We start from the raw sequence: 25973 nt of genomic DNA on the forward strand, positions 1-25973 counted from the left end.
TGTCTGGCTTCTTTCCATTAGCAGAATGTTTTCAAGATTCAATCATGTTGTCAACAAAGATATTTTACTTGCAAATTTCATGTAAGTTGGGATGGCAAAATAAAGGGATGTATTTTCAGCTTGGTACACCAAAGGAAATGAACTTAGTTTTTATCTTCAAACCTCAGTGTAGATCAAATGTCTAACATATTTTTTCATTTCTTTAAATTCTAGTCACTCATAGCTGTTCAGCTCAAACTGTTTTTCAGGGAAGAACTCCCTGACTCCAGAGATCAAGGTGATTCCTCCTATTATGCACTTTCTTAACATTCTATACTATCTCCTAATACTAATACTAATTCTAATACTACTGCTACTAATAATAAAACTCTCATCAATTTGTTAGATATCTGTTATGGTAGATTGAAAATTGCAAGTGGGTAAGGGAAATAGTTTTTCTTATTTGCTACTATATTCTCACAATTTAACACAGCACTTAGAACATAGTACACTATAAATATGTGAAAAATTAATGGATAAATGAACAAACGAGCTAATAAAAGCAAATATTATAATGACATAAAACATTTTTCTAATGTCTAGTTGAAATATTAGGAAAGATAATTATAAATGATAATGTAAATAAGAATCCAGAAATATCACGGTCTCCACCTTCATGAATCTTAAACACCAGAGAGAAGAAAAAATCTTAAATAATCGAATAAGTCAATGTAAAAATATCCTTACTATGACTAAGAGGGACTTGTTACAATTATATGCATTAATTCTGCATATAAAATTTTACTTAGGGATGCTAGAGAATCTTCCCCAGGAAAATTCTGATTTAGGGGAAAAGAGTAAATGTAAGTAAAAATGAATGAGATATTTGGGCCTTTGTGGTAAATTGAAGAGTGGACACAGAATCTGTGCATTGGCTGAACTACTTACATTTCTTCCCACAGTGGGAAGATTGGGGTTTTTTTGAAAAAGTGCTTCAAATCAGTTTTTCCAGCCAATAACCAAGACAGCTTCTTAGAAATTTCCCCCTTAACTATCTTGTAGGTCCTTACTCCTGCAAATCATACAGCATGAAACAATGCCAGCACCTCAAAATGTTAGCAACAGATACATACTTCAACTATTAAGTGTGTGCAAAAGTAATTCCCTTTTACCTAGCCTGACATTTTGAAAATGAATTTTCTCCAGCTCCCTTGATCAACTCCTGCTTCTGGTGAAATGTAAATAGCTCCTCCTGAGTTACATTGATGTTCTCTTTATTGAAAATATGATATAGAACTTTATTGTGTTCTCTATGACAATTAAGATACTATCACAAGTTCTTTATAATTTTGTAACACTTAGAAAATGGGAAGAATAATTTGAATAATGTGAATTATTCTCAAATGTAAGAAAGTGGTGGTATTTTATTTTAATTATTTATATTTGTGTACAGAAATCATATTCATGAGAAATGTATATCATGTTTCACACTCTCCCAGAAGTGGAGAACCTAGTTTCTACAATTGATCTTGAAAGTGTTGAAATGAACATAGCCCAGCTTCCTGTAGTCAGAGAGGCATTGATTGGAAAGGTTCATTGCTGATGCCCTGCTCTACTCAATTGCTATTTCAAAGAGGCACAACTGTCAGCATGCCACAGACTTCATAACACCCTGAACAGGTGTCCATGGCATAGTTCTCACTGTAAAGTTTGTATGCTTTGGTTCTCCTCTCTCAAATATTTGCAGAAATATTTATTTGGGCCAATCTTTGTGGACTCTTTGATAGAGATGGATGCAAGCTTATGGATTCTATTTCCCCACATCCATAAATATAGATGAATCAACAGGGAGGACTTGGGAAATATTTTTCTCATCAAAGTTTTCTATTACTGTTGCTGTACCAAATTTTTTTGCATTTAGCTTTTCATGGAATACTCCTGTTGACTTAAAGAATGACTTGGGACCCGTTCTAATTCAACTAGGTGAGCACACACCTGCTCCCTTTTCTTTTCTTGTAGCAATGCTATACTGTGGGATATATCAGACACTTCTGTGGGAGAGGCCAAAAATAGACTTAGTTCCCCAACATGATCTTCATCAGGCATAAAGGTAACAATTTGATCCCTAAGTGTGTGATGCTGCTTCTACTCTGTTCCTTTCATCCTATGACAGAGAACAGGTTTATCTTGTACTTATCCTTGACAATCCTAATAGAAAATATTTTGGTTGTTGTTTTAAAGAAATGGCCACTCAAAAGTGATATTTGTTCTATTTATTGAGTACCATATAATTTTAATCATTCCACTTTAATGAATAGGTACAGATGTGTCTACCTTGTACTCTACATCAGTTGAGATTCAACCATTGAAAGAAGATGATTTTTTGTTATTTGTTCCATGATATTAACTACTAGTCAAATCAGAAGTGTGGGATAAAAAAAAAGTTGCTAAGAGGTAATCACTTGTTTCCTGCCCAACAAACTATCACACAGAAACCTTAAGCAAGATACAGCGTCATGGCCAGGGGAAAAATCCTGGCCCCAAATGTGACATCTTCTCCTGAAAAAGCTTGTCAAAGGCTTCACTCTGGGCCACTGTGAAGTGGTTTTTCCAGTCCTCAGAAATTCCTGCCAGACAGAGATGGAAGGAAAAGTATCAAATCAGAGAAATAAAGCCCCAGATATACAACCAAGCCTGACTACCCCTTGGTTTCTCCCAATGACCTAATCAATCCAGTCAGTGATTGCTCTGAACAGTAACATGAGCATCTGCTCCCTGTGCTCAAAGTCAATGAAGAGCACAAGTAAGAATGGGTGGAGTAGTGGCTACAAGTGAGTACAGTATCACACAGATGAGATTTGAAATCCCACTTCTGTACTAGCTTGGGAAACCCAAGAGAGTTGTTTAACTTCTCTGAACCCCAACTTCCTTATTGGGACAATAATCATAAACAGCTGAGAGAATTGCTTTATCCATTATGTATAATACACTTCAATATATTTAAATAATATAATGGATAGTAACATTTTTTGTATTCTTTTATTTTTTGATGTAGATTTATGATAAGTTGGAAAACTAGTAGAGGGATTTCCTGGGTGCACATCATCCAGTTTCTTCCATAGTTATATCTAGAGAACTGTAGGAAAATATGAAGAACAGAAAATTGACATTTCTATAATGTGTGTTTAATCCTCTGTCATTTTACCCCATATATAATATAATATAATATAATATAATATAATATAATATAATATACATAACATGTATATTCATGTAAGTCATAAAATATTCCATCACAACAAAGATCTCTCATACTAGTTTCAAGTCACACCCACCATCTCCCCCTCCATTGCTAATCCCCATAAATCATTAATATTTTCCCCATCTCTATAAATTCATTATTTTAAAAATGTTATATAAATGGAATTATACAGTATGTGGCCTTTTGATACTGACATTTTTCACTCAGCATGCCTTGAGATCCATCCAAGTTGATGCATAAATCAAAATTCTTTTTCATATGGGTGATAAGTTGGTATCATTATACTTTCCCCATGAGTAGCACAATGGATAATATCTATTTGCATAGGTTATCCATTTTAATCTCACAAAAAACTTTGAGGTAGGAGTTCTTATTACAATGAACATTTTACCCAGTTTACTATGGACTCTTCAAAGGACAAACAGCCAATAAAAGGCAGAGCCAGTGACTTAACACAGAAAACCTAGTTTTCAGATCTATTGGCCTTGACAATTTCTCCACTATCCCTTATATAAGGATTGGATCCTAAATGGACGTGGACCTCACCAGAAATATCCTGAACAAATTATTCTTGCTCAAAAACATTCAATGTGGTGGAGTTCACCATCTATGAAAGCAGGATACCCATTCAATAATTGGGCAGGTTTCTTCTTAAAAAAACAATTATTTATTAAAAATATCTTGGTGTATGTTCAAATCTTAATCTTAATTTTACATCCAAGCAATTGTTTCATGGAAGACTTCCTTCTGTTACAGAAGTTAGTTTTGATCAAATGCATGCATTGCCACTCCTAACCTCTTTGAAGTTAATTTCTGATATTACATAAGCCTCATATTCAGCAATTGAGAGATAAGACATTTGTATTTCATTCTATAATTACTGAGATTGGATAATTAGAAGCTCTATTTCCCCCATATGAAGCAGGATATACATGTATATGTATGCATGTGTGTATGTATATAAACATTATATATATATATATATATATATATATATATATATATATATATAAACATTATATATATATATATATATATATATATATATATATATATATATATGTTTCTGATTAGGATATAATCATTTTGTATTTCTTGAAAATGATCCAGATCCATCTCCTGTAATGTGTTTATTATTCCATGGATTATTTCCATTTAGGATAATATAGGAAAGAAGAAATATGTGGTATGGATAGATGGAAGGAAACTTCAGTATGGATGTAGCCCAGGGAGCAGTTGATATAACAAAGATGGGGTCAATTTTAGGCTTGGAAAGAAGCAGAGGAATGGCTAAAAATACCTGGGTTGGATTATAATCAGGATCTGTGATGCCTTCAAGAACAGGGTAAGGGGTCTAAGATTAGGTATGATTGTGGTTAAAGATGTTGTGTGTTATATTCTGCCTAACCAATTACACATGGGCTAAAAATGGTGAGAGTACATACCTGACAATAGTTTTGGTAAGTGAATAATACATCTAAAGACTATCCGTCATACATTTTTGGTGGGAATATAAAATGGTACAAGCACTTGGGAAAAAATGTTTACAATTTCTTTAAAAACTGAACATATAGTTACCATATTGCATTCATTGGCATTTACCTCAAGGAAATAAAAATGAATGTCCAGAAAATATATATGCATAATTGATAATAGAAACTTTGTCTGCAATGACAAATAAATTGCAAACAACGCAAATATTCTTCAATGAATGAATGGTTAAACAAACACTGACACATCCATACCATAGAACACCGGTCAGCAGTTTAAGGAAGAAACTATTGATACATGCAACAACTTGAATGGATCTTAAGGTTATTATGCTGAGTGGGGGAAAAAGCCAATGTCACAAAGTTGACAGATCTATGAGTCCATTTATATGATATTCCTGGCATGAAAAAATTATAAAGATTTTGGATGGAGTAATGGTTGCCAGATGTCAGAGATGGTGCAGGGAAAAGAATGGGTGTGACTGTAAAGTAGTGGCATGTGGGAAGTCTTTGTGATGATGGAATAATTCTGTATCTTGATTGCAGTGGTATCACATATGTGATAAAATATCATAGAAATATACAAACACACACATACAAATGAATGCATATAAAACTGGTCAATTCTGAATGCAGCCTCTTGATTTTTCTGATGTCAATTTTCCAGTCTTAAATATTGTACTATAGTTATGAAAGAGGTTACCATTGGGGGATACTGGGTGAAGGGCATAAGTAACCTGTGTACTATTTTTGCACCTTCTTTGACTCTCTAATCACTTCAAAATAAAAAGATAAAAAAAGAAGGTGACCCAGAACATCTAACTACCTGATATCTGCTGGGGGATACTGATGCTTGGAGCTCTCTGATACCTTGACAGGAGTAACCACTTTTCAGAAGAAGGGAAAAACAGTATATCTTCTGATCCTTCCTTCCCATGATCCTTTCAGCCATGTTTTAATCTTTATTCTGACAAATGACCATTCTTCTCAAAAAATCAAACACAAGGCAGTCAATATTCAAACACAGTTGCTTCCATGCCCTGTGCTTTATATGAATTTTGACATACAATCTATTTCATTGATGCAATCTTGTCCCCCAGCCCATCTGTTCTCACCCTTTCTCAGCATTGGTGCTTCAGTGAAGGCATGGATGATAAGCTGAACCATGCTGGACATTTTGTTCTCTTTCATGACTGAGAAGGAGCTGTTATGGAGTACTGAGTCAAATTCTTCTGGCTCCAAATTTTTACCAAGAAACTGACAAATCTTCTCCACACTGCCCTTAATGTCCTGAGGGGAAAAATTGACAACAGATATTGATTCTAAGGACTGATTTTAGAACCAGCTGTTTGAAACTTAATCAATGTCCAACACTGAATACTTGTGTGACCTTCTGACATTTTCTGAACTCCCACATGTCTCAGTTTTCACATCTGTAAAATGGAGATAAAAATGCACACCACATAAGGTGGCTATAAGAATGCTACTAGAGAGGCTAACAGCACTTTTTATAATATACTTCTGTGGTGCTTTCTATATTTAGCATTAAGTTTTTCCTTGCTCACATAAAGTCAAGTGTATATTTTGTTAGTCATGTGCATTTTAATATGACTACAATCCTAGCCTTCTGCTGTTTTGTGGCTCAATCCTCCATCGTATCCTCACACTCCTCTCTCTTCCATTGGCAGTTGGAGAAGATCATAGGATTGAAGCACTTCCTTCTTCATCAATTCTTCCCGAAGTAACCCCAGTCTTCCACTTACTTTCCATTAGCAAAACCAAGCCACATGCCCCCATCTAGATGCAAGGGAGACTAGGAAATATAGTCCCTACATGGCAGGCCACTTTCCAGAAAAAGCTCTATCATTACAAAGGGGAATTTAACATTTCAGTGGCCAGCTGGCCAACAATGCCACTGAATAAATGACTTTATAGAAGTATATCTGGCATAGATAAAGGTCTAGATAAAAACTGACCATTGTTATTGGCACCAGGATGGGTGTGGGTGGGTAATCACATGAAATCTAGAGATTATTTATATTTCTGTCTATCACCCCCACTCTCCACCCCAGGACCTCTATTGGGAACACTCTAATCTGGAAATGCCTCTGAAAGATTATGTGAAATGACTTGGGACTAGTTTGCAGTTCAATAGTCCATCCAATAGAAATGGCCCCAAGCTGAGGATGATTTTAGGTGCCTGCATAGAACATGTTCATGAGATGCAGGAGTTGACAGTTTGGGTCAGCTTCATGTATGTAAATAACAATTTCCATGTGTTAAGCATACATTGCACAGATTTGAGAATGTGCATAAACCAAAGAGAGTAGAAGATTGTCAGCTGCTGTTCTGGCCTAACTCTCTGAGAGTGTCCTATGCTAAAATCAGAAGGACGTGTGGAAGAAATATACCTATAAACATGCTATAGCTAGCATGCATTAAACACATATCCTATGGGAAATATGATTGTTGATACTTTCCTTTTTGTTCTCAAAAGTCAGTAAATTATTATTATTCAGGCTAGGGAATGGGGACATTGAGGCACAGAGTAGTTAAGAGTTTGTCAAAGTTACCCAGTAAATAGGCAGTCTGGCTCTGAGCATTAAGCTCCTAGCCACTGTCTCACACTTCCTCTTATGAACGCTTCTGCATGGATGAAGAAATATCTGGGAAGGGAGAGAAGGCTGTTTGACCCTAGGAGGGCCAGAGAAAGGAAATTACCCTCTGCAGGTCCTCATAAAACACTAGTAAGAAACACTTCTTATCTCTTCTCTCCATCCATCCAAGAGTATGATCAAACCAAAGTCCATAAGTCACTGTATGGGGATAAAAAAACATGAAGGTTAATAATTCCTCCCATACTCATATTCAAGGAATATTTATTGCCATACCTAGAGTGGATTTAGTTATTTTGAATTTGAGGGTTGGGAGTTAACCAAGAAAAAGTTTTGACCACTGCATTTTGGAATGCCAAAGCCATTTATTGGGGATGATGTTTTAGCTTTGACAGATTTGCAGTGGGAAAAGCAGTCCTTCTTATCAGGAAACATGCCAGATGCAGAGTGTGAGGAAGCCTCTAGGAGAAGCATACAAGGGGGAAACCCCCAAAATTCCCAGGAAAGAGAAAAGTGGGGGGTGGAGGCAGGGGTTTGTATCTAGGCAATGTCATGGGGCTTGCACAACAGGGGCTTCTTGACAAAAAAGCTATGAGGTGCCAAAGATGTCAGGGGGCTTATAAGTGCAGAGTTTTATCTTATCAATGGTAACCACAATTCGTGGACAGTTTTTTAGGGTAGGCATTGCAGGTCAACTCTAAATGGCAAAGAATTTCTTAATTGGGCCATTTTTAAAATAAGTGGATGTGTAAGAATTTGATTTTGGCACCAGTGGGCTTTTCTAACAGACCCAGGCTGCTGTGATCAAGTAAAAACACACAGTGGCCACCTTCAGGCTCATTTATGTAAGAGAAGGAAATATTTTATTTTGTGAATTGTTGAAAGGGAAAAAGACAATATCCTTCCCTCTAGCAGTGTATAATAAAATAATGATTATAAAAACCATAAAATCTCAGATGCATTTTCTATGTACTGAGATGCAACTATGATACAACTCATTCTTACCATTTAGATTTTTTAAATGAATAGACATTTTTAGAGAATTTTAGGTTTATAGAAAAATTCAGTCAAAAGTACAGCATTCCCATATACTCCTTCTCCTCTTCCACAAAGTTTCTTCTGTTATTAACATCTTACATTAGTTTGGTAATTTTATTACAATTGATGAACCAAAATTGATACATTACCAACTAAAGATTCTAGCTTACATTCAGGTTCACATTTAGTGTTGCACAGTGCTATGAGTTTTGATAAATGCATAATGTCATGTATCCACCATTACAGCATCTTGCAAAATATATTCACTGTCACATAACACTAAGTGATGACTACCCATCAGGCACAAATGCAAGTGAGAATGCAGTGGTATAACATATTTAAGATTGTTAAAGAGAAAAATTGCCAGCCAAGAATTCTTTATCCAGCAAATTTTTCCTTCAAAAGTGAGGGAAAGTTTAAAATTTTCACAGACAAATGCTGAGAGAATTTGTTAACAGGAGACATGCAATTCAAGAAGGTTGTCTGACAAAAAACAGAGAGAGGTCTGGAGTAGGGCACAGAATTGAAGAGTATTATTAAGAGTAACTTAAAGGATATAAAGAGGGAGAAAAATAGATCTGACAAATAAAATCAAAGGATAATATGGTTGAATCAAGAACTGCCTTTACAATAACATTGAATGGTAATGTATTGAAGTCCTCCAATTAGAAAAACACAGATTGACAGGATGGATTAAATAATATGATCCATCTATTTGGTGTTCACAAGGGACTCATCATATACCCAAGAAAACAAAAAAGTTGAAAGCAAAAGTATGGAAAAAGATATTCCATGCAAGTTGTAACCAAAAAAAAAAAAAAATAATAAAAATAAAAAAAATAAAAATAAAAATAAAAAAAAACAGGGATAGCTATACTTATATAAGGCAAAGTAGACTTTAAATGCCACAATGTCAAAAGAGACAAAGAATAACACTACATATAAATAAAAGGATTATTTACCAAGAAGAAATATCATAAATATTTATGTACCCAATCAAGATGCTCCAAAGCACATGAGGGACATTGGCAAAACTGAAGAAAGCAATAGACATTTCTACAAAAATAGTGTGAGACTTCAATACACTATTCACTTCTATAGATATAACAATTTGGACAGAGGATCAATAAGGAAATAGAGAACTGTTCTGGTTTGCTAAAGCTGCCATAATGCAAAATACCAGAAATGGATTGGTTTTATACAGGGGATTTATTAGGTTACAAATTTACAGTTCCAAGGCTCATAAAAGTGTCCAAACTAAGGCATCAACAAAAGGAAACCTTCACTGAAGAAAGGGTGATGACATCCAGAACACCTCTGTCAGCTGGGAAGGCACATGGCTAGAGTCTACTGGTCGTTTTCTACTGGGTTATGATTTCAAAATGACTTTTTTTTTTCAAAATGTCTCTGGGCTTCTTTCTCTCTGCTTCTGTCTTGGCTCCTGTGAATACTTTCTTTTTATCCCAGGACATTTCTCTATGAACACCTCGGGTCCTCTCTTTGCTTCTCCAGGACAAACTCTGGGATTCATCTCTTAGTTCAGTATGTCTAAACATCTCACCCCTCAGAAAAATGAGATGGTAGCAGGATCTCCCTAATCCCCAGGGAATGTGTTCCACCCTCTCTGAGGCCTGGGGCAGCAGCACACATCATGAACATTGAAGTGGAAAACCCAAACTCAGCCTCTGGCAAAAACTCACCCTCTTCACATGTATGGGTTGTTCTGCGCTCCTATCCTGAGATTTCTTGGCTCCAGACCTTGGATTCCACAGTTTGAGTTTTGAATAAATGTTTCCATCAATCTTTCTCTTTTATGTCCCTCTTGGTCCAGACTGGAAGTGGTTCCATTTATATAGATATCACACATGCAATAATGCTGTCTTGGCATGCAGCATACAGGGGTGAAGAAGGTCAGATAATAAAACTTTCCTCAAAACCTTTCTGGGTAACTCAATCTCCAATCCTGGCTTGTACTGAAATGGCTGGTTGGTTCCAGGTTTCATTAAATCTTTGTGTGGCACACTATCTTCTGGAGTGTCACTTTCTGGAAGCCCAAAATTTTCCAGACCATCAATTTCTAGTTTCTTAGTACCCAACAGTTCAATTTTCAGCTTAAATGTTTCTTCTCACATTTTACTATATGCTGCAAGGAGAAATCAGGCTGCATTTTCCAAGTTTAGTTTGGAGATCTCTTCAACTAAGTATCCCTGCTTGTCACTTTCAAATTCTGTATTCTATCAGACACCACAAGTCAGTTTTACCAAATTATCTGCCACTTTAAAACAAGGATGGCCTTTCTTCCAATTGGCAATGACACACTCATCATTTATGTCTAAGTCCTCATTGAAAATATCTTTAGGGTCCATATTTCTACCAATAGTCTCTTCAAATCAGTCTGGGCTTTTACTATTAAGATCCTCATATTTTTTTCCAGAATATTCCCCTTATCCATTTAAAAAGCCATTCCAACATGTTTGGTATTTTCAAACTCAGCAGCACCCCACTTCTATGGTACCAAAATCTCTTCTGGTTTGCTAAAGCTGCCATCATGCAAAATACCAGAAATGGATAGGCTTTTATAAGGGGGATTTGTTCAGGTACAAATTTGCAGTTCGAAGGACATAAAAGTGTCCAAATTAAGGCATCAGCAAAAGGATACCTTTGCTGAAGAAAGGCCAATGGCGTCCAGAACACCTCTATCAGCTGGGAAAGCTTGTGGCTGGCATCTGCTGGTCCTTTGCTCCTGGATTCTGGCTTCAAAATGTTTTTCTCCAAAATGTCTCTGGTCTTCTCTGTCTCTTACCTTCTCTCTCAGCTCCTGTGAATCCTCGCTTGTTCTCCAAGGGCATTTTTCTCTAAACATCCAGGGGTTCTCTCTTAGCTTCTCCAGGGTAAAATTCTGGGCTTTTTCTCTTAGTTCTGCATCTCCAAACTCATTCTCCTGGGGTCAAACTCTAGATTTCATATCTTAGTACATTTCTTTCCAAACTGTCCCTCTCAGCTTCTCTGAACTCCTTATCTCCTTCTCTCTGTGAGCCCTCTTAAAGGACTCTACTGATCTCACTTTATGGGAAAGGTCATGCATCCATGGAAGTGATTTAGTCAAAATATGTCAACCACAATTGTGACGGTAACATCTCCATAAAAAAAAACCTAATCAAATGTCCCATCCATGATATGTGTACCACCACAAGACTGCATTAAAGAACATAGTCTTTCCTGGGGTACCTATCAGTTTCAAACTGGAACAAGAACTTAATATAAATGATTAGACCTAACAGACCTATAAAGTTCATTGTACCCCAAACACCAGGATGTATATGCTTCTCAAGTGCTCATGGAACATTCTCCAAGAGAGATCATATTCTGGGACACAGAAAAGGACTTAATATTTTTTAAAAGATTAAAATTATCCAAAGCACTTTCTCTGACCATAATGGAATGAAGCTAGAAACCAATAATGACCAAGGAACTATAACTTTCAAAAATATATGGAGAGTAGAGGGGTGGGGAAAGACGGCAGAGTGATGAGGTGCGGAATTTAGTCTGTCTTCTGGAGCAGCTGGTAACTACCCAAGAACTATATGAAACTGTGTTTTCTGGGTCTCCATTGACCATTCACACATCAGACACAAGTTTGGAACTGAAAGAAAAGCCAAGATTGCAGCAAATATTGTGTTTCCCTGATGATGTGTCTGGTGCACCCCCAGACCCCATGGACTATCTTGCATTGGGCTTCCTGAAAGGGAAAAAAAAAAACAGAATAATTTGCTGAGGGCAAGAAGGGGGGATCAACCCAGCCTCAACTGCAGAATTAATAAATTAATTAACTAATTTTTGGAGCTGTGGGTGCTAAATAAGTGCTGGGCTCCAAGAAGGAGGGCATATAAAAGCAAGCACACATTCCCTGGCCCCAGAAAAAGCCCCCCCCTACACTTTGACCCTTATCCTTTCTCACTGACTTCATACTTTTGGAATTCAGTAGCCCACAGCATGGGAGGGATTGATGCTGTTGGAGGTAATTAAAGGCAATAGCCCAAATACATATTTAAATGCTCTATTCTGACACTGACAAAATGTCCAGGCTGGGGAAAGGCTTTTAAATGGGACTTCTTTTTCTCCATCTGCCATGGAGATGGCAGAGAGTCTGAGTGCCTCCCAGATAATTTAGGTGGGTGGGGCTGAGAAAAAGTTGGTCTCCCCACTACTTGGATTTGTTGTAGCAATCACTCCAGTGTTTTAAGAAAGCAAGGCTACTGCATGAGTCTTTGAAAGGGGTGGGACTGCCACTTTTTCAAGCCCTGAGGATAAAACATCATTCTGTAAATGATTCTCATTTTTGAAATCTAATGAGGTTTGCCCTGAAGGTATCCTTTTGTTGTTTTTTTCCTTTTTCCTTGTTTTTCTTTTCTATTTTTTAAATCTAAAGGTAACATATGTGGTTATTTTCTATCAGAAAGCCCAAGTTGAAGTTCTAGGCTAGTCTGAGTGTGGAAAGACAGAGTACCCAGAATTTCTTTGAACTCCAAGTTCACTTCTGAAGGTCTGCACCCCTGTCTTTAATTGGCAACTCAGGCTGACCAAGGAATTAAGCTGGACTTGCCCCAAAGAGGAGAGGGGAGAAGGAAATAGTGCTCCTTGGAGACAACTGTATTTCCCAGGATTGGGAGAGTGGAGAGAGGTCCAGCTCAACTGGCAGTCCTTCTTCTGGGAGCTCAGACACCAGGGGCTGGAACTGACAATGCAGCTTCACTCAGCCATGCCCTCAACAGGATCAGAGTCACTGGGAGAACTAAAGGCTCCATACCTCCTTACTCTGGGGGGGGAGGAGCTGTGGGCTGGCAAGTGCCACCTGCCAGACAGGATAGGGGAAAAGCACAGATTCTAGAGGCCTCAGAGTTGGGTCTCATTCCCAGGGAAACACCATATCCTCCTTCTGAGATCTGGGCCTTTGTAGACTATGTGAACCTGACTTGGGTAGACCATATCTGAGGGGGTCTTCTCACAAACAGGCTACATAGATGCAGGGCAAGTAACAGAAAAACAAGAAGTGAGCTAAATAGAACTTATATTAGAGGTCTAAAATAAGCTGAGCAGCACAAAAAAGTTCAGAGAACAAAGTCAAATGACAAGAACCCCCCAGGTAAAAGAGTGAAAATGAAATGCAGAATAAACTAATCAAGAAAATCAGATGCCTAGACAACTTAAGATAATGAGCCATGCTAGGAAACATGAAAATATGGATCAATCAAAGGAACAAATTAATGGATCAAGTGAGATACAGGAGTTGAGGCAACTAACACTAAATCAGTTCAATGAACTGAGGGAATATATGGCAAAAGAGGAGAAGGATATAAAGAAGACACTGGATGACCCTAAAGAAGAATTCATATACCTGAAATAACAAATAGAACTTATGAGAATGATGGCACAATGGAGGAGATGAAAAACACAATGGAGGAACACAACAGTAGATTTGAACAGGCAAAAGAAAGGGTCAGTGAACTGGAAGACAAAGCATTTGAATTCATACATACAAAAGAAAAGGTGGTGAAAAAATGGAAAAATATGAACAGGGCATTAGGGAGCTGAGTGGCAACATGAAACACATGAATATATATGTTATGGGTATCCCAGAAGGAGAACAGAGGGGAAAAAGGGCAGAAAGAGTAATAGAAGAAATGTTCACTGAAAATATCCTTGCTCTTATAAAAGACAGAAAATTACAGAGTGAAGAAGTGCAGTGTATCCCAAACAGAATAAACCCCAATAGACTGACTTCCAAGACACTTACTGATCAGATTGTCCAATGTTAAAGGCAGAGAATTCTGAAAGCAGCAAGAAAAAAAGCAATCCATCATATACAGTGGAAGCTCCATAAGACTATGCACAGATTCCTTTGCAGAAACCATGGAAATGAGAAGACAGTGGCATGATATACTTAAAATACTGAAAGAGAAAAATGCCAACCAAGAATTCTATATCCAGCCAAACTGTCTTTCAAAAATGAGTGAGAGATTAAAATGTTTTCAGAAAAAAAGACACTGAGAGATATTGTGAATAAAAGACAAGCACTACAAGATATATTAAAGTGAGTGCTACAGGCTGATAGGAAAAGACAGGAGAAAAAGTTTTGGAGAAGAGTGCAGAAATTAAGATTATCAGGAAAGGTAAAAGAAGAGAGGAAAACATAAGATGTGACATATAAACTCTGAAAGACAAGATGGTAGATGAAAGTACTGCCCCTACAGTAATAACACTAAATGTTAATGGATTAAACTCCCCAATAAAAAGACACAGACTGGCAGAATTGATTAAAAAACAGGAACCATCTATATGCTGTCTGCAAGAAACTCACTTAAGACACAAGGGCAAAAAGACTGAGAGCTTAAGGATAGAAAAATATATTTCACACAAACAAGAATGTGTCTATATGAGTATCAGGCATATTAGACTTCAAAAGTGAAACACTTAAAGGAGACAAGGACAGACACTATATATTAATAAAAGGGTCAATTCATCAAGAAAACATAACAATCATAAATATTCATGCACAATGACAGAATGCCCCAAAATTCATGAGGCAAACACTGAGAACACTGAGAGGAGAAGTAGATACCTCTACAGTAACAGTTGCAGACTTCAATACACCACTGTCATCAATGGATAGAAAATATAGACAGAGGGTCAATAAAGATGTTGAATTGCATGATAAATGCACTAGACTTGACAGACATTTATAGAAAACTACATCTAACAACAGCAGCATACATTTTTCACTCAAGTGCTCATGGAACACTCTCTAGGACAGACAACATGGTTCACAAAGCAAGTCTCAAAATTTTTAAAAGATTGATAGTATAAAAAACACTTTCTCAGATGATAATGGAATGAAGTTGGAAATAAATAACAGCAAGAAGGTAGTAAATTTCACATACATATATATATGGAGGCTAAACAACACACTCTTAGAAAACCAGTGGGTAAAAGGAAGAAATTACAAATGAAATTAGTAAATACCTTGAAGCAAATGACAATGAAAACACAACATATCAAAACTTATGGGATGCAGTAAATTTATTGCCCTAAATGTCTATTTTAGAAGAGAAGCAAAAATTGAGGAATTAACTACTCACCTGGAAGAATTAGGAAAAGAAGAGCAAAACAAACCCAAAGCAAACAGAAGGGAAGAAATAACAGGGATTAGAGCATAAATAAATGAACTTGAGAACAGGAAAACAATAGAAAGAATCAACAAAACCTGAAGTTTGTTCTTCGAGAAAATCAATAAAATTGATGGGCTGCTAGCTAGGCAAACAAAAAAGGGGGGGAGGGGGAGAGAGTGGATGCGAATACATACAATCAGAAATGGGAAAAGAAACATAACAACTGTCCTGTAGAAATAAAGGAGATAATGAGAAGATATTATGAACAACTATATGCTAATAAACTTCACAAATTAGATGAAATGGGCAACTTCCTATAAATGCATAAACAACCAACATTGACTCAAGGAGAAATAGATGACTTCAACAAACCAATCACAAGTAAAGAGATTGAGTCAGTCATCAAAAAGCAATCAAAAAAGGAAAAGGCCAGGACCAGATGGCTTAATATTTGAATTCTACCAAGCATTCAAGAAAGAATTAGTACCAATCCTGCTCAAACTCTTCAAAAACTTTGGAGAAGAGGGAAAGCTACCTAACTCATTCTGTGACACCAACATCACCCTAATACCAAAATCAGGCAAAGATACTACAAAAAAAGAAAATTGTAGACCAAACTTTTTAATGAATATAATTGCAAAAATCCTTTAAAAAATACTCACAAATTGAATGCAGCAGCACATTAAAAGAATTGTGTACCATGAACAGGTGTGATTTATTCCAGGTATGCAAGGCTGGTTCAATACAAGAAAATCAATTAATGTAATACACCACATCAATAAATCAAAGCAGAAGAACCACATGATCATCCTGATTGATGCAGAAAAGGCATTTGACAAAATTCAGCATCCTTTCCTGATGAAAACAGTTCAAAGGATAGGAATAGAAGGGAACTTTCTCAACATGATAAAGGCAATATATGAAAAACCAACAGGAAACATCATACTCAATGGGGAAAGACTGAAAGCTTTCTCTCTAAGATAAGGAAAAATACAGGGATGCCCACTGTTGCCACTTTTATTCAACATTGTGATGGAAGTGTTAGAGCAATTAGGAAAGAAAAAGAAATAAAATACATCCAAACTGGAGATGAAGAAGTAAAACTTTCACTCTTCAGATGATACAATTCTCCAAGTAGAAAATCCAGACAGCAAATTGGCAAGACACAACATCAGCATGCAAAAATCTGTAGTGCTCCTACACACAAGAAATGTGCAACAAGAGAAGGAAATCAAGAAAAAATCCATTTACAATAGCAACCAAAAGAATCAAGTACTTAGGAATAAACTTAACCAAGGAAACAAATGACCTTCATGCAGAAAACTACACGAAACTGCTAAAAGAAACCAAACAGGCAATTTTACCTAAAATGATTTATAGATTCAATGCAATATCAATTAAAATAAAAACAACTTAGTTTACAGATAAAGAAAAAAAAAACAAATTTATTTGGAAGGGCAAGGTGCCCCAAAGAGCCAAAAATACCTTGAGAAAGAGGAATGACATTGGAGGTCTCACACTACCTGAAATTGAAACATACTAGAAAGCTACAGTGGTCAAAAAGGCATGATACTGACATAAGGACAGATATACTGACCTATGGAACCAAATTGAGTTTTCAGAAATAGACCCTCTCATCTATGGACAGTTGATCTTTGGTAAGGAGGTAAAGCCAAAGCAAGTGGTAGAGAGCAGCCTTTTCAATCAATGGTGTTTGGAGAACTTCATAATCATTTCTGAAACAATGAAAAAGGACTCAAATCTCACACCTTATACAAACATTAACTTCAAATAGGTCAAAGATGTAAGCATTAGCACTAAGACAATAAGACTCTTAGAAGAACATGTAGGGCAATATCTTAAAGATCTTGTGATAGGATGTGGTTTCCTAGACATCACTTCCAAGTAACAAGCAACCAAGGAACAGACAAATGAGACCTCCTCAAAATTATACAATTTTGTACATCAAAGGACTTTGTCAGAAAAGTAAAAAGGCAACCTATGTAATGGGAGATGATATTTGGTAATCACATATCAGATAAGAGTTTAATATCCTGAATATATAAAGGGATCTTACAACCCAACACCAGAAAGACAAACAATCCATTTTAAAAATGGCAAAAGTCATGGACAGACACTTTTCTGAAGAGGAAATACAAATGGCACAAAAATATTAAAAAATGCTCAACTTCACTGGCTATTAGGGAAATGCATATCCAAACCACAATGAGATATCATCTCACACCTACCAGCATGGCCATTACCCAAAAATCAGAAAATCACAATTGCTGGAGAGGATGTTTAGGAAGAGGCACACTTATTCATTATTGTTGGGAATGAAGAATGGTGCAACCACTCTGGAAGACAGTGTGGAATTTCCTCAGGAAACTAGGTATAGGTTTGCCATATATCCCAGCTATTCCATTGCTAGGTATATACTCAGAGGAACTGAAAGTTAAGACACAAATGGTCATTTGTAAACCAATGTTTATTGTGGCATTATTCGTGATTGCCAAGAGATGGGAACAGCCCAAATGTCCATCAATGGATGAGTGGATAAACAAACTGTGGTATATATACATAATGGAATTTTATGCATTCATAAGACAGAACAAAGACATGGATTATATAATAATGTGGATTAACCTTGAGGACATTATAAGTGAATTTAGTGAGAAACAAATGGACAGGTACTGTAGGGTCTTGCTAATATGAAGTAACACTGAACAGAGTTTGAGAGTTAAAAGCTGACAACACAGGCTATCAGGATACAGGAAGAGGTTTGAGATCAGTCATTGGATGCTGAAGGACTACAGAATGTTCAGCAGGATTGATTGTATAAATCCAGAAATAGCATAATACTGTGTGATGGTAGCACAATATTTTAAGTACACTGAACAAATTTGTCTGTGAGTAAAGCTGAAAAAGTTGGGATAGGTGAATGAATGACACCTGAGGTAAAAATAAATGACAAAGACTGGGACTATATAACTTGGCAAAAACTGGACAGGCCAATGACTCTAATGAAATGCACAAATATAAAAATGTTTTATCATGTGGGAGAGCAAATTGATGTCAACCATGCAGTGTTGAAAAATGGATGGTATTTGGGAAAAAAAACATAATCAAAGCCAACTGGAGTCTGTGGTTAGCAGTAACATTGTAATATATTTCCATTAAATGTAACAAAGGCAATATAGGAAAGCTAAATATGTATGAAAGGGGGATATAAGGGAGGGATATGGGATTCTTGGAAGTGGTGTTGTTTTCTGTCCTTACTATTATATTGTACCATACGACATGTTATACATCACTAAAAAACTGTTTTTTGTAGTAATCAATATGTTCAAATGCTGACTGTGGTGATCAATATACAACTTTTTGATGATACCATAAAGAACTGACTTTACACTGTGGACAAGTATATGGTATGTGAATATAACTCTATTACATTTTAGGAAAAATATAAATAGGAGTAAAAATGTTGGAGAAAGCATGGAGAGATTGATGCACCTATCTACTGTTGATGAGGAGACAGGATGGTGTAGCCTTTCTGGAGGTCAGTGTGGTGGGTCCACAAAAAGCTAAATATGTGGGGACCATAAGGTCCTGCTACCTCACTATGGGGTATGTACTTGGAAGATCTGAGAGCAGAGACAAGAATGGACATTTAAACAATGGTGTTTATGGGGGCAGTATTCATGATTTGCAATAGGTGGGTGTGGTCTAAGGGTACATAGATTGAAGAACAGAATGGTGAAATGTTCTGTATGCATAAAATGGAATATTGAGCAAATACAAGAAGGAGTGAAGCTGTGAGACATGCAACAAGGTGAATGGATCCAGTAGACAGCATGTTGAGTGAAGTACACCAGAACAAAAGGCAAACAATACAATGCCTCACCCATGTGGACTAGCTGCAATGTGTAAACTCAGAATTGAATCTTAGAACAGAGCCTAACAGGGGAGCAATTACTGTAATGGTCCCCCTTACAGCAGTAAACCTGTTCTTGAATTGTTGTGGTTATCTTCAAACTCTGAGATGCTGATCCCTTTGTGCATACCCTGATTGGTCTCTGGAATTCTGGGTATCTGTGTGACACCTGAAACTCAGAGCTAGTGCTCAGCAGATATGAATGTCAGTATTACCTCATACAGTAACTGTTTAAAAAGCTGAAAAACAGTCAAGATTTCAATTACAGATATGAATTAAGCAGAACTGATTCATATAAATGCATACAGCAGCTGTTAAAAAAAGCTGAAAAAGATCACAGAATTTGATTACAGATATGGATGGAGCAGATCTGACTAAGACTGGGGCAAATCAGACCAAAGGGTGAAAATTGAAACTGACTGTGTATAAAAACTTCAACTTCTTTGTGAGACCAATGAAAGAGATGATTATTTGGTACAGGATCTACATTTTCTAAACAGTATACCTTTTACAATTTGTTCCAACACTACAGTCACATGGAGCTTTGAATAGGAAGTGAGATATGTTATGGCTGTATAGGTTACAGTGAAATAGTGACACATCTCAAAGTAACTTGGACAAAGAATACAAATATATGTATGCAGGAAACCCCTGAGGAGCTGGGGGAAAATGCAGAAGTGTTGGACTTCTTCACTTGGACTGACACTGATATTCTCACAAACACTGAGGCCTGGTAATTTGATATGCCAAGCCCCCTAATATGGGACTTGCCATTATGAAAGTGGTCATTGTAAAGGAGAGGCTAAATCTGCATATAATTGTCCCTAAGTGTCTCTTCTTTGTTGCTCAGATGTGGCCCTCTCTCTCTAGATAAGTCACCTTGACATGTGAACTCACTACTCTCCCCCCTATTTGGGACCTGACTCCCAGAGGTGCAAATCTCCCTGGCAATGCAGGATATGACTCCTGGGGATGAATTTGGACCCAATATTGTGGGATTGAGAACATCTTGACCAAAAGGGAGATGTAAAATGAAATGAAATAAAGTTTCAGTGGTTAAGAGATTTGAAATGTAGTCAAGAGGTCAGCCTGGTGGATTTCTTATGCACTATATAGATAAAAATTTTTAGGTTTAGTGTATTGGAATAGCTAGAAGTAAATACCTGAAGCTATCAAACTCCAACTCAGTAGCCTGGACTCTTGAAGATGATTGTATAACAATGTAGTTTACAATGGTGACAGCATGATTGTGAAATCCTTGTGGATCACACTACATTTATCTAGTGTATGAATGATGAGAATAAAAATGGGGATAAAAACTAAATGAAAAATAGGGTGGGATGGGGGATAATGTGTGTGTTCTTTTTTACTTTTGTTTTTATTCTTATTCTGATATTTTCTGATGAAAGGGAAAAGTTCAAAATTAGATTGTGATGATGAATGCATAACTATATGATGGTACTGTGCACAGTTGATTGTACACCATGGATGATGTATGTTATGTGAATATATTTCAATAAAATTGAATTTAATTTTAAATAGAGAGAGATTTAGTATAGGAATTGGCTCATGCAACCATGGGAATTAGCAAACTGAATTCTATAGGACAGGCCACAAGTAGGAAACTTCAATATGCATTTGAATTCCCAAGCTGGAAACTCCAAAGAAGGTGACAAGTTCCCCAACAGAACTGGGCTGGCTGAGTAGAAACAGGAATTTTTCATTCTGACTGCTGAAATCCTTAGTTCCTGCTTTAAGGCCTCAACTGATTTTATGACTAACATCCTCCACAAAAGACAAGTTCAAATCTTAATCTGCATTCCTGTGTATGTGAACCCATTTGTAAATAGGACATTTTGAAGATGTTAAAATTAGTTAAGGTGTATAGAATTGAATCAGTTAATTGAATTAATTAAAATGTAGAAAATTGAATTGAAATGACTAGAAGCTTTGTAAAGAGAGGAAATTTGGATGAAGTCAGTCAGAGAAAGCCAAAAGAAGTCAGACAAAATTCAGCAGAAGCCAGAAGAGCAGATACAAGAGCAGAGAGAGAGACACCAGGTGACATCACCAGAGGGCTACAAATATAGGAGAAAAAACAAGGCCTTGCCAGCATCTTGATTTTGGACTTCTAGTCTTCAAAACTCTGAGACAATAAATGTTTGTGGTTTAAGCCAAATATATATACATGGAGGTTGAACAACACACTCTTAAGCAATCAGTTGGTTAAAGTAGAAATTGCAAGAGAAGTCAGTAAATATCTGCTGATGAATGAAAATGAGAATACAACATATTAAAACATATGTGATGCAGCAAAAGCAATGCTAAGAGGGAAATTTATAGCTCTAAATGTCTACATTAAAAAGAAAGAAAGAGCTAAAACCAAATACCTAACTGAACAACTGAAGGAACTGGAGAAAGAGCAGAAAACTTACCCAAAAGCAAGTAGAAGAAAAGAAATAAAAATTAAAGCAGGAATAAATGAATTGGAGACCAAAACAATAGAGAGAATCAATAACACTAAAATTTCTGCCTTGAGAAGATCAACAAGATTGAGCAACCTGTAGATAGACTGATAAAGTAAAATAGAGAGAAGATACAGACAAACAAAATTAGAAATGGGAGGAGACTGTGCTGGTTTGAATCTGTTATGAACCCCAGAAAATCCATGTTCCTTAAATCCAGTCTTGTAGGGACTTACCTATTGTGGGTGGCATATTTTGATTAGGTTGTTTCCATGGAGATTAGACACTGCCCATTCAAGATTGGTCTTAATCCTTTACTAGAGTCCTTTAAGAGAGGAGATAGATAGACAGAGATAGACATAGAGATAGAGATAGAGATAGAGATAGAGATAGAGATAGAGATAGACATAGACATAGACATAGAGATAGAGATAGAGGTAGAGGTAGAGGTAGAGGTAGAGGTAGAGGTAGAAAGAGAGAGAATGAGATTGAGATTGTGACAGAGATAGAGAAGAGGGTGTTCAGAGAACTAAGGTATGTAATCCAGAGTTGGCCTCAGAGACATTTTGAGAAATCCACAGAAACCAGAAGCTAAACCTGGGAAAGTCCAACAGACTCTCATCATTTGACTTCCCATGTGAATGAGGAAGCCCAGATGCCATTGTCCTTTCTTCACAGAGGGTATTGTACAGTTGATGCCTTAATTGGGACATTTTTATGGCCTTAGAACTATAAAGTTGTGAACTAATAAATTTCCATTGTAAAAGCCAATCCATTTCTGGTATATTGCATTTTGTAAACTTTAGCAAGCCAAAGAAGTCCCATTTAGAAAATGCTTATAAGAAAATTAAGGCCTACATTGTAAGATAGTATGGAAGTAATATTTATTCTTGAGTTTTGTTATTTCCAAATTCTGAAATTCTGTGCTCTTTGTGTAAAATCTGGTAGTCCCCTGGAACTTTGGGTATCTGGTTGATGCCTGAGACACAAAGTTAAAGTTCTGCAAATCTGAAATTCAGCATTACACTTTACAGCAACTCTTAAGCTGAAAAAGTGATCAGACTTCAATTAAAGATGTGAATGAAGCTGAATTGGTTAGGACAAAGGTAAATCAGAACACAGGGTAAAGGATGATATAGTCTGTATTTGAAACTTCAACTTCTGTGTGAGACAAAAGGAAGAGATGAATATTTTGTCCAAAATTTAAATTTTCTGTAGCATACTGTCTAACTTAACCTGTCTGGTCAGCTTATTTAAACAACCTAATTACATGGAGCCTAGAAGAGAGAATGAGAACCTGTTACTCTGTATAACTTAATGTAATATTCTCACACATTCCTGAATATTTTGCAAAGAAAATAAAAGTATTTTCAAAGTCACTTGAGGGACTGGGGAAAATTTTTGGAACTATAAAACTTCTCCACCAGAGAAATTCCTGACATTGTCTCAAGGGTTAAGGACTCCCAATTTAATAATTCAAGCCCTCAATCTTGAGGCTTGCCCTTATGAAACTTCTTTCTGAAATGGCAAATCCAAACCTATTTATAATTATGCCTAAGAGTCACCCCTAGTAAATTTCTTTTGTTTCTCAGATGTGGTCTGTCACCATCTAAGCCAAACTCTGACAATAAACTCTTGACCCCACCCCCCTACATGGAAAATGACTTCCAGGAGTGTGAGTCTCCCTGGCAACATGGGAGTTGATTACCAGGTATGAACCTGATCATGGGATTGATATTGACCAAAAGAGAGAAAGAAAATAAACAAAATAAAATTTCAGTGGGTAAGTGATTTCAAACAGACTCAGAGGTCAATCTGGAGGTTACTTTTATGTAAGCTTCAGCCAGATATTGCAAATTGCCACAGTATGCTAAACTCCAACCTGCTGTATTCCTGAAAACTCTAAAGAATAACTTGAGCTCTATCTAAGAATGTATAAAAGTTTTACTTATTGTTTATTTTTTCAGAAACTTAAAACTTCCAGATTGTTCCTATGACAGATAAGCCCTGAAACCCAGAGGAACCAGTCTCTCCAAGAACATCAATGAGTTTCATTCAGCTACCCCATAGTGTTGACACTCTTTTTCAGCATGAAGTGGTTAGAATGGCCATTGCCAAGATATCCCAGAATATTGAGAGAATGATCAAATAAGAGGGAGTAATTGTAGCAGAGAAGTTATGATTTAACAAATGATTATGACTACTGAATAATTATATAGCTATTTCCTTTTAGTTTCTAGTGTATTATGATACCCAGAAGGAAATACCTGAAATTGTTGAACTGTAACTCAGTAGCCTTGATCTTGGATAATGATTGTATGACTATATAGCTTGTGCCTTGTGACAATGTGATTGTTAAAAACTTGTGTCTGATACCCCATTTATACATGTATGGTTCAATGAATAATAAAATAAAAACATACATGGAAAAAATTCTAAAGGAGATGAAGGAAAGTAATTAGAAAGATCTAAGGGATATAAGAAAAACAATGAATGAATGATATGAAAGTATTAATAAAGAGAGAAATTTTAAAAAGGAACAATATAGAACCACTAGAGTTGAAGACCATAATAATGAAACATACCCAGCAGGGTTTGAAGAGAATGTTGGAGCTAGCAGAAGAAAGAATCAGTAAACCCAAAGACAAGACACTTGAAATGACTCAGGCTGAGAAGCAGAAAGAAATGAATTATTAAAAGCAAAAAATACCTAAGGTATCTCTGAGGACACATCATGTGTGCTAACATAAACATTATGGGAGTCTCAGAAGAAGAGAGAAAGGGGCAAAGAACACTTAAAGAAATAATGACAGAGAACACCCAAAATTTAGCAAAAAAATATAATATGCAATCCAAGAAGCTTAGAGAATACCAAACAAGTTAGACATGAAGAAAGATACACCTGCCACATATTAATAACACTACTGAATACAAAGGAGAAGGACAGAGTCCTAAAAGCTGCAAGAGAAAAGCAACATGTTATGCGTAAATGAGTCCCAATGAGATTGAGTGCCAACTTCTCATCAGAAACCATGGAGGCAAGTAGGTGGTCCATGAAATACTTAAAATACAGAGAGAAAACAGCTACCAATCAAGAATTTTATATCTGCAAGAATTTCTATCAAAAATGTGTGAGAGAGGGTGGGGTAAGATGGCAGAGAAGTGAGGTGAAGAATTTCATCTCTCCACTAGCACAGCTGGCAATTACCTAAGAACTATATGAAACAGTGTTTTCGGGGTCTCTGGTAAACAGTCACACTGGACACAAATTTGGAATTGGAGGAAAAGCTGAGATCACAGCGAACATTGTAAGTTTCCCAGAACAGGGGTCTGGCACCCCGCCCCATCCAGATCACACAGACTGTCTTGCTGATGGCTCCCTGAAAGGTGGAAAAAAAACAAAAAACAGCAATCTGCTGAGAGCAAGAAGGGGTCTCAACCCATCCTCAACTGCAGAATTAATTAACAAATTAATTAACTAATTTTGGGAGCTGGGGGTGCTAAAGAAGGGTTGGGCTCTGAGAAGTGGGGGCACGTAAAAGTGGGCACCCATTCCCATACTCCAAAAAAGCCATTTATTTCCCTACATTTTGTCCCTTCTGGCTTCTCACTGATCCCTTATCTTTTTGCATTTCAATAGCCCCTGGCAGGGGTAGAACTGAAGATGTTCGAGAGTAATTATCAGACAATAGCCCAAAGTATATCTTTAAATGCTCTATTCTGACACTGACAAAACTTCCAGGCTGGGGAAAGACTTTTAAAAGGGACTCCTTTTTTCCTTTCTTTTTTCTTTTTCTTTTTTTTCTGTTTTTTTTTTTTTTAATCTCAAAGTAACATAAGTGGTTTTCTATCAGAAAGCCCAGGTTGAGGGACTAGGCTGTGCTTGGGGGGAGACAGAGTACCCACAGTGTCTTTGAGTTCCATATTCCCTACTGAAGGTCTCCACCCAATCTTTAATTGCCAAATCAGGCTGAGCAAGGAATCTAGCTAGAGATGCCCCAAACAGGAGAGGGGAGAAGGGAAT

At 36.7% G+C, this 25973-nt stretch overlaps 1 protein-coding gene across 1 annotated transcript in view; it reads right to left on the reverse strand.

Moving 5' to 3' along the window:
* Positions 1–2493: 2493 nt before the first annotated feature.
* LOC119524778 (bile salt sulfotransferase-like) overlaps positions 2494–25973 on the reverse strand; it is an 88531-nt gene continuing 65051 nt past the window's right edge. Inside the window, exons 4-6 of the mRNA XM_037823430.1 lie at positions 7453–7547; positions 5847–6021; positions 2494–2606 (exon numbers count right to left, since the gene is read on the reverse strand). Coding sequence (XP_037679358.1) covers positions 2494–2606; positions 5847–6021; positions 7453–7547 — 383 coding nt within the window. The remainder of the gene's footprint in view (positions 2607–5846; positions 6022–7452; positions 7548–25973) is intronic.

The sequence above is a fragment of the Choloepus didactylus genome (assembly GCF_015220235.1).
Source record: "Choloepus didactylus isolate mChoDid1 chromosome 13 unlocalized genomic scaffold, mChoDid1.pri SUPER_13_unloc1, whole genome shotgun sequence".
In the NCBI taxonomy this organism is placed as follows: Eukaryota; Metazoa; Chordata; class Mammalia; order Pilosa; family Megalonychidae; genus Choloepus; species Choloepus didactylus.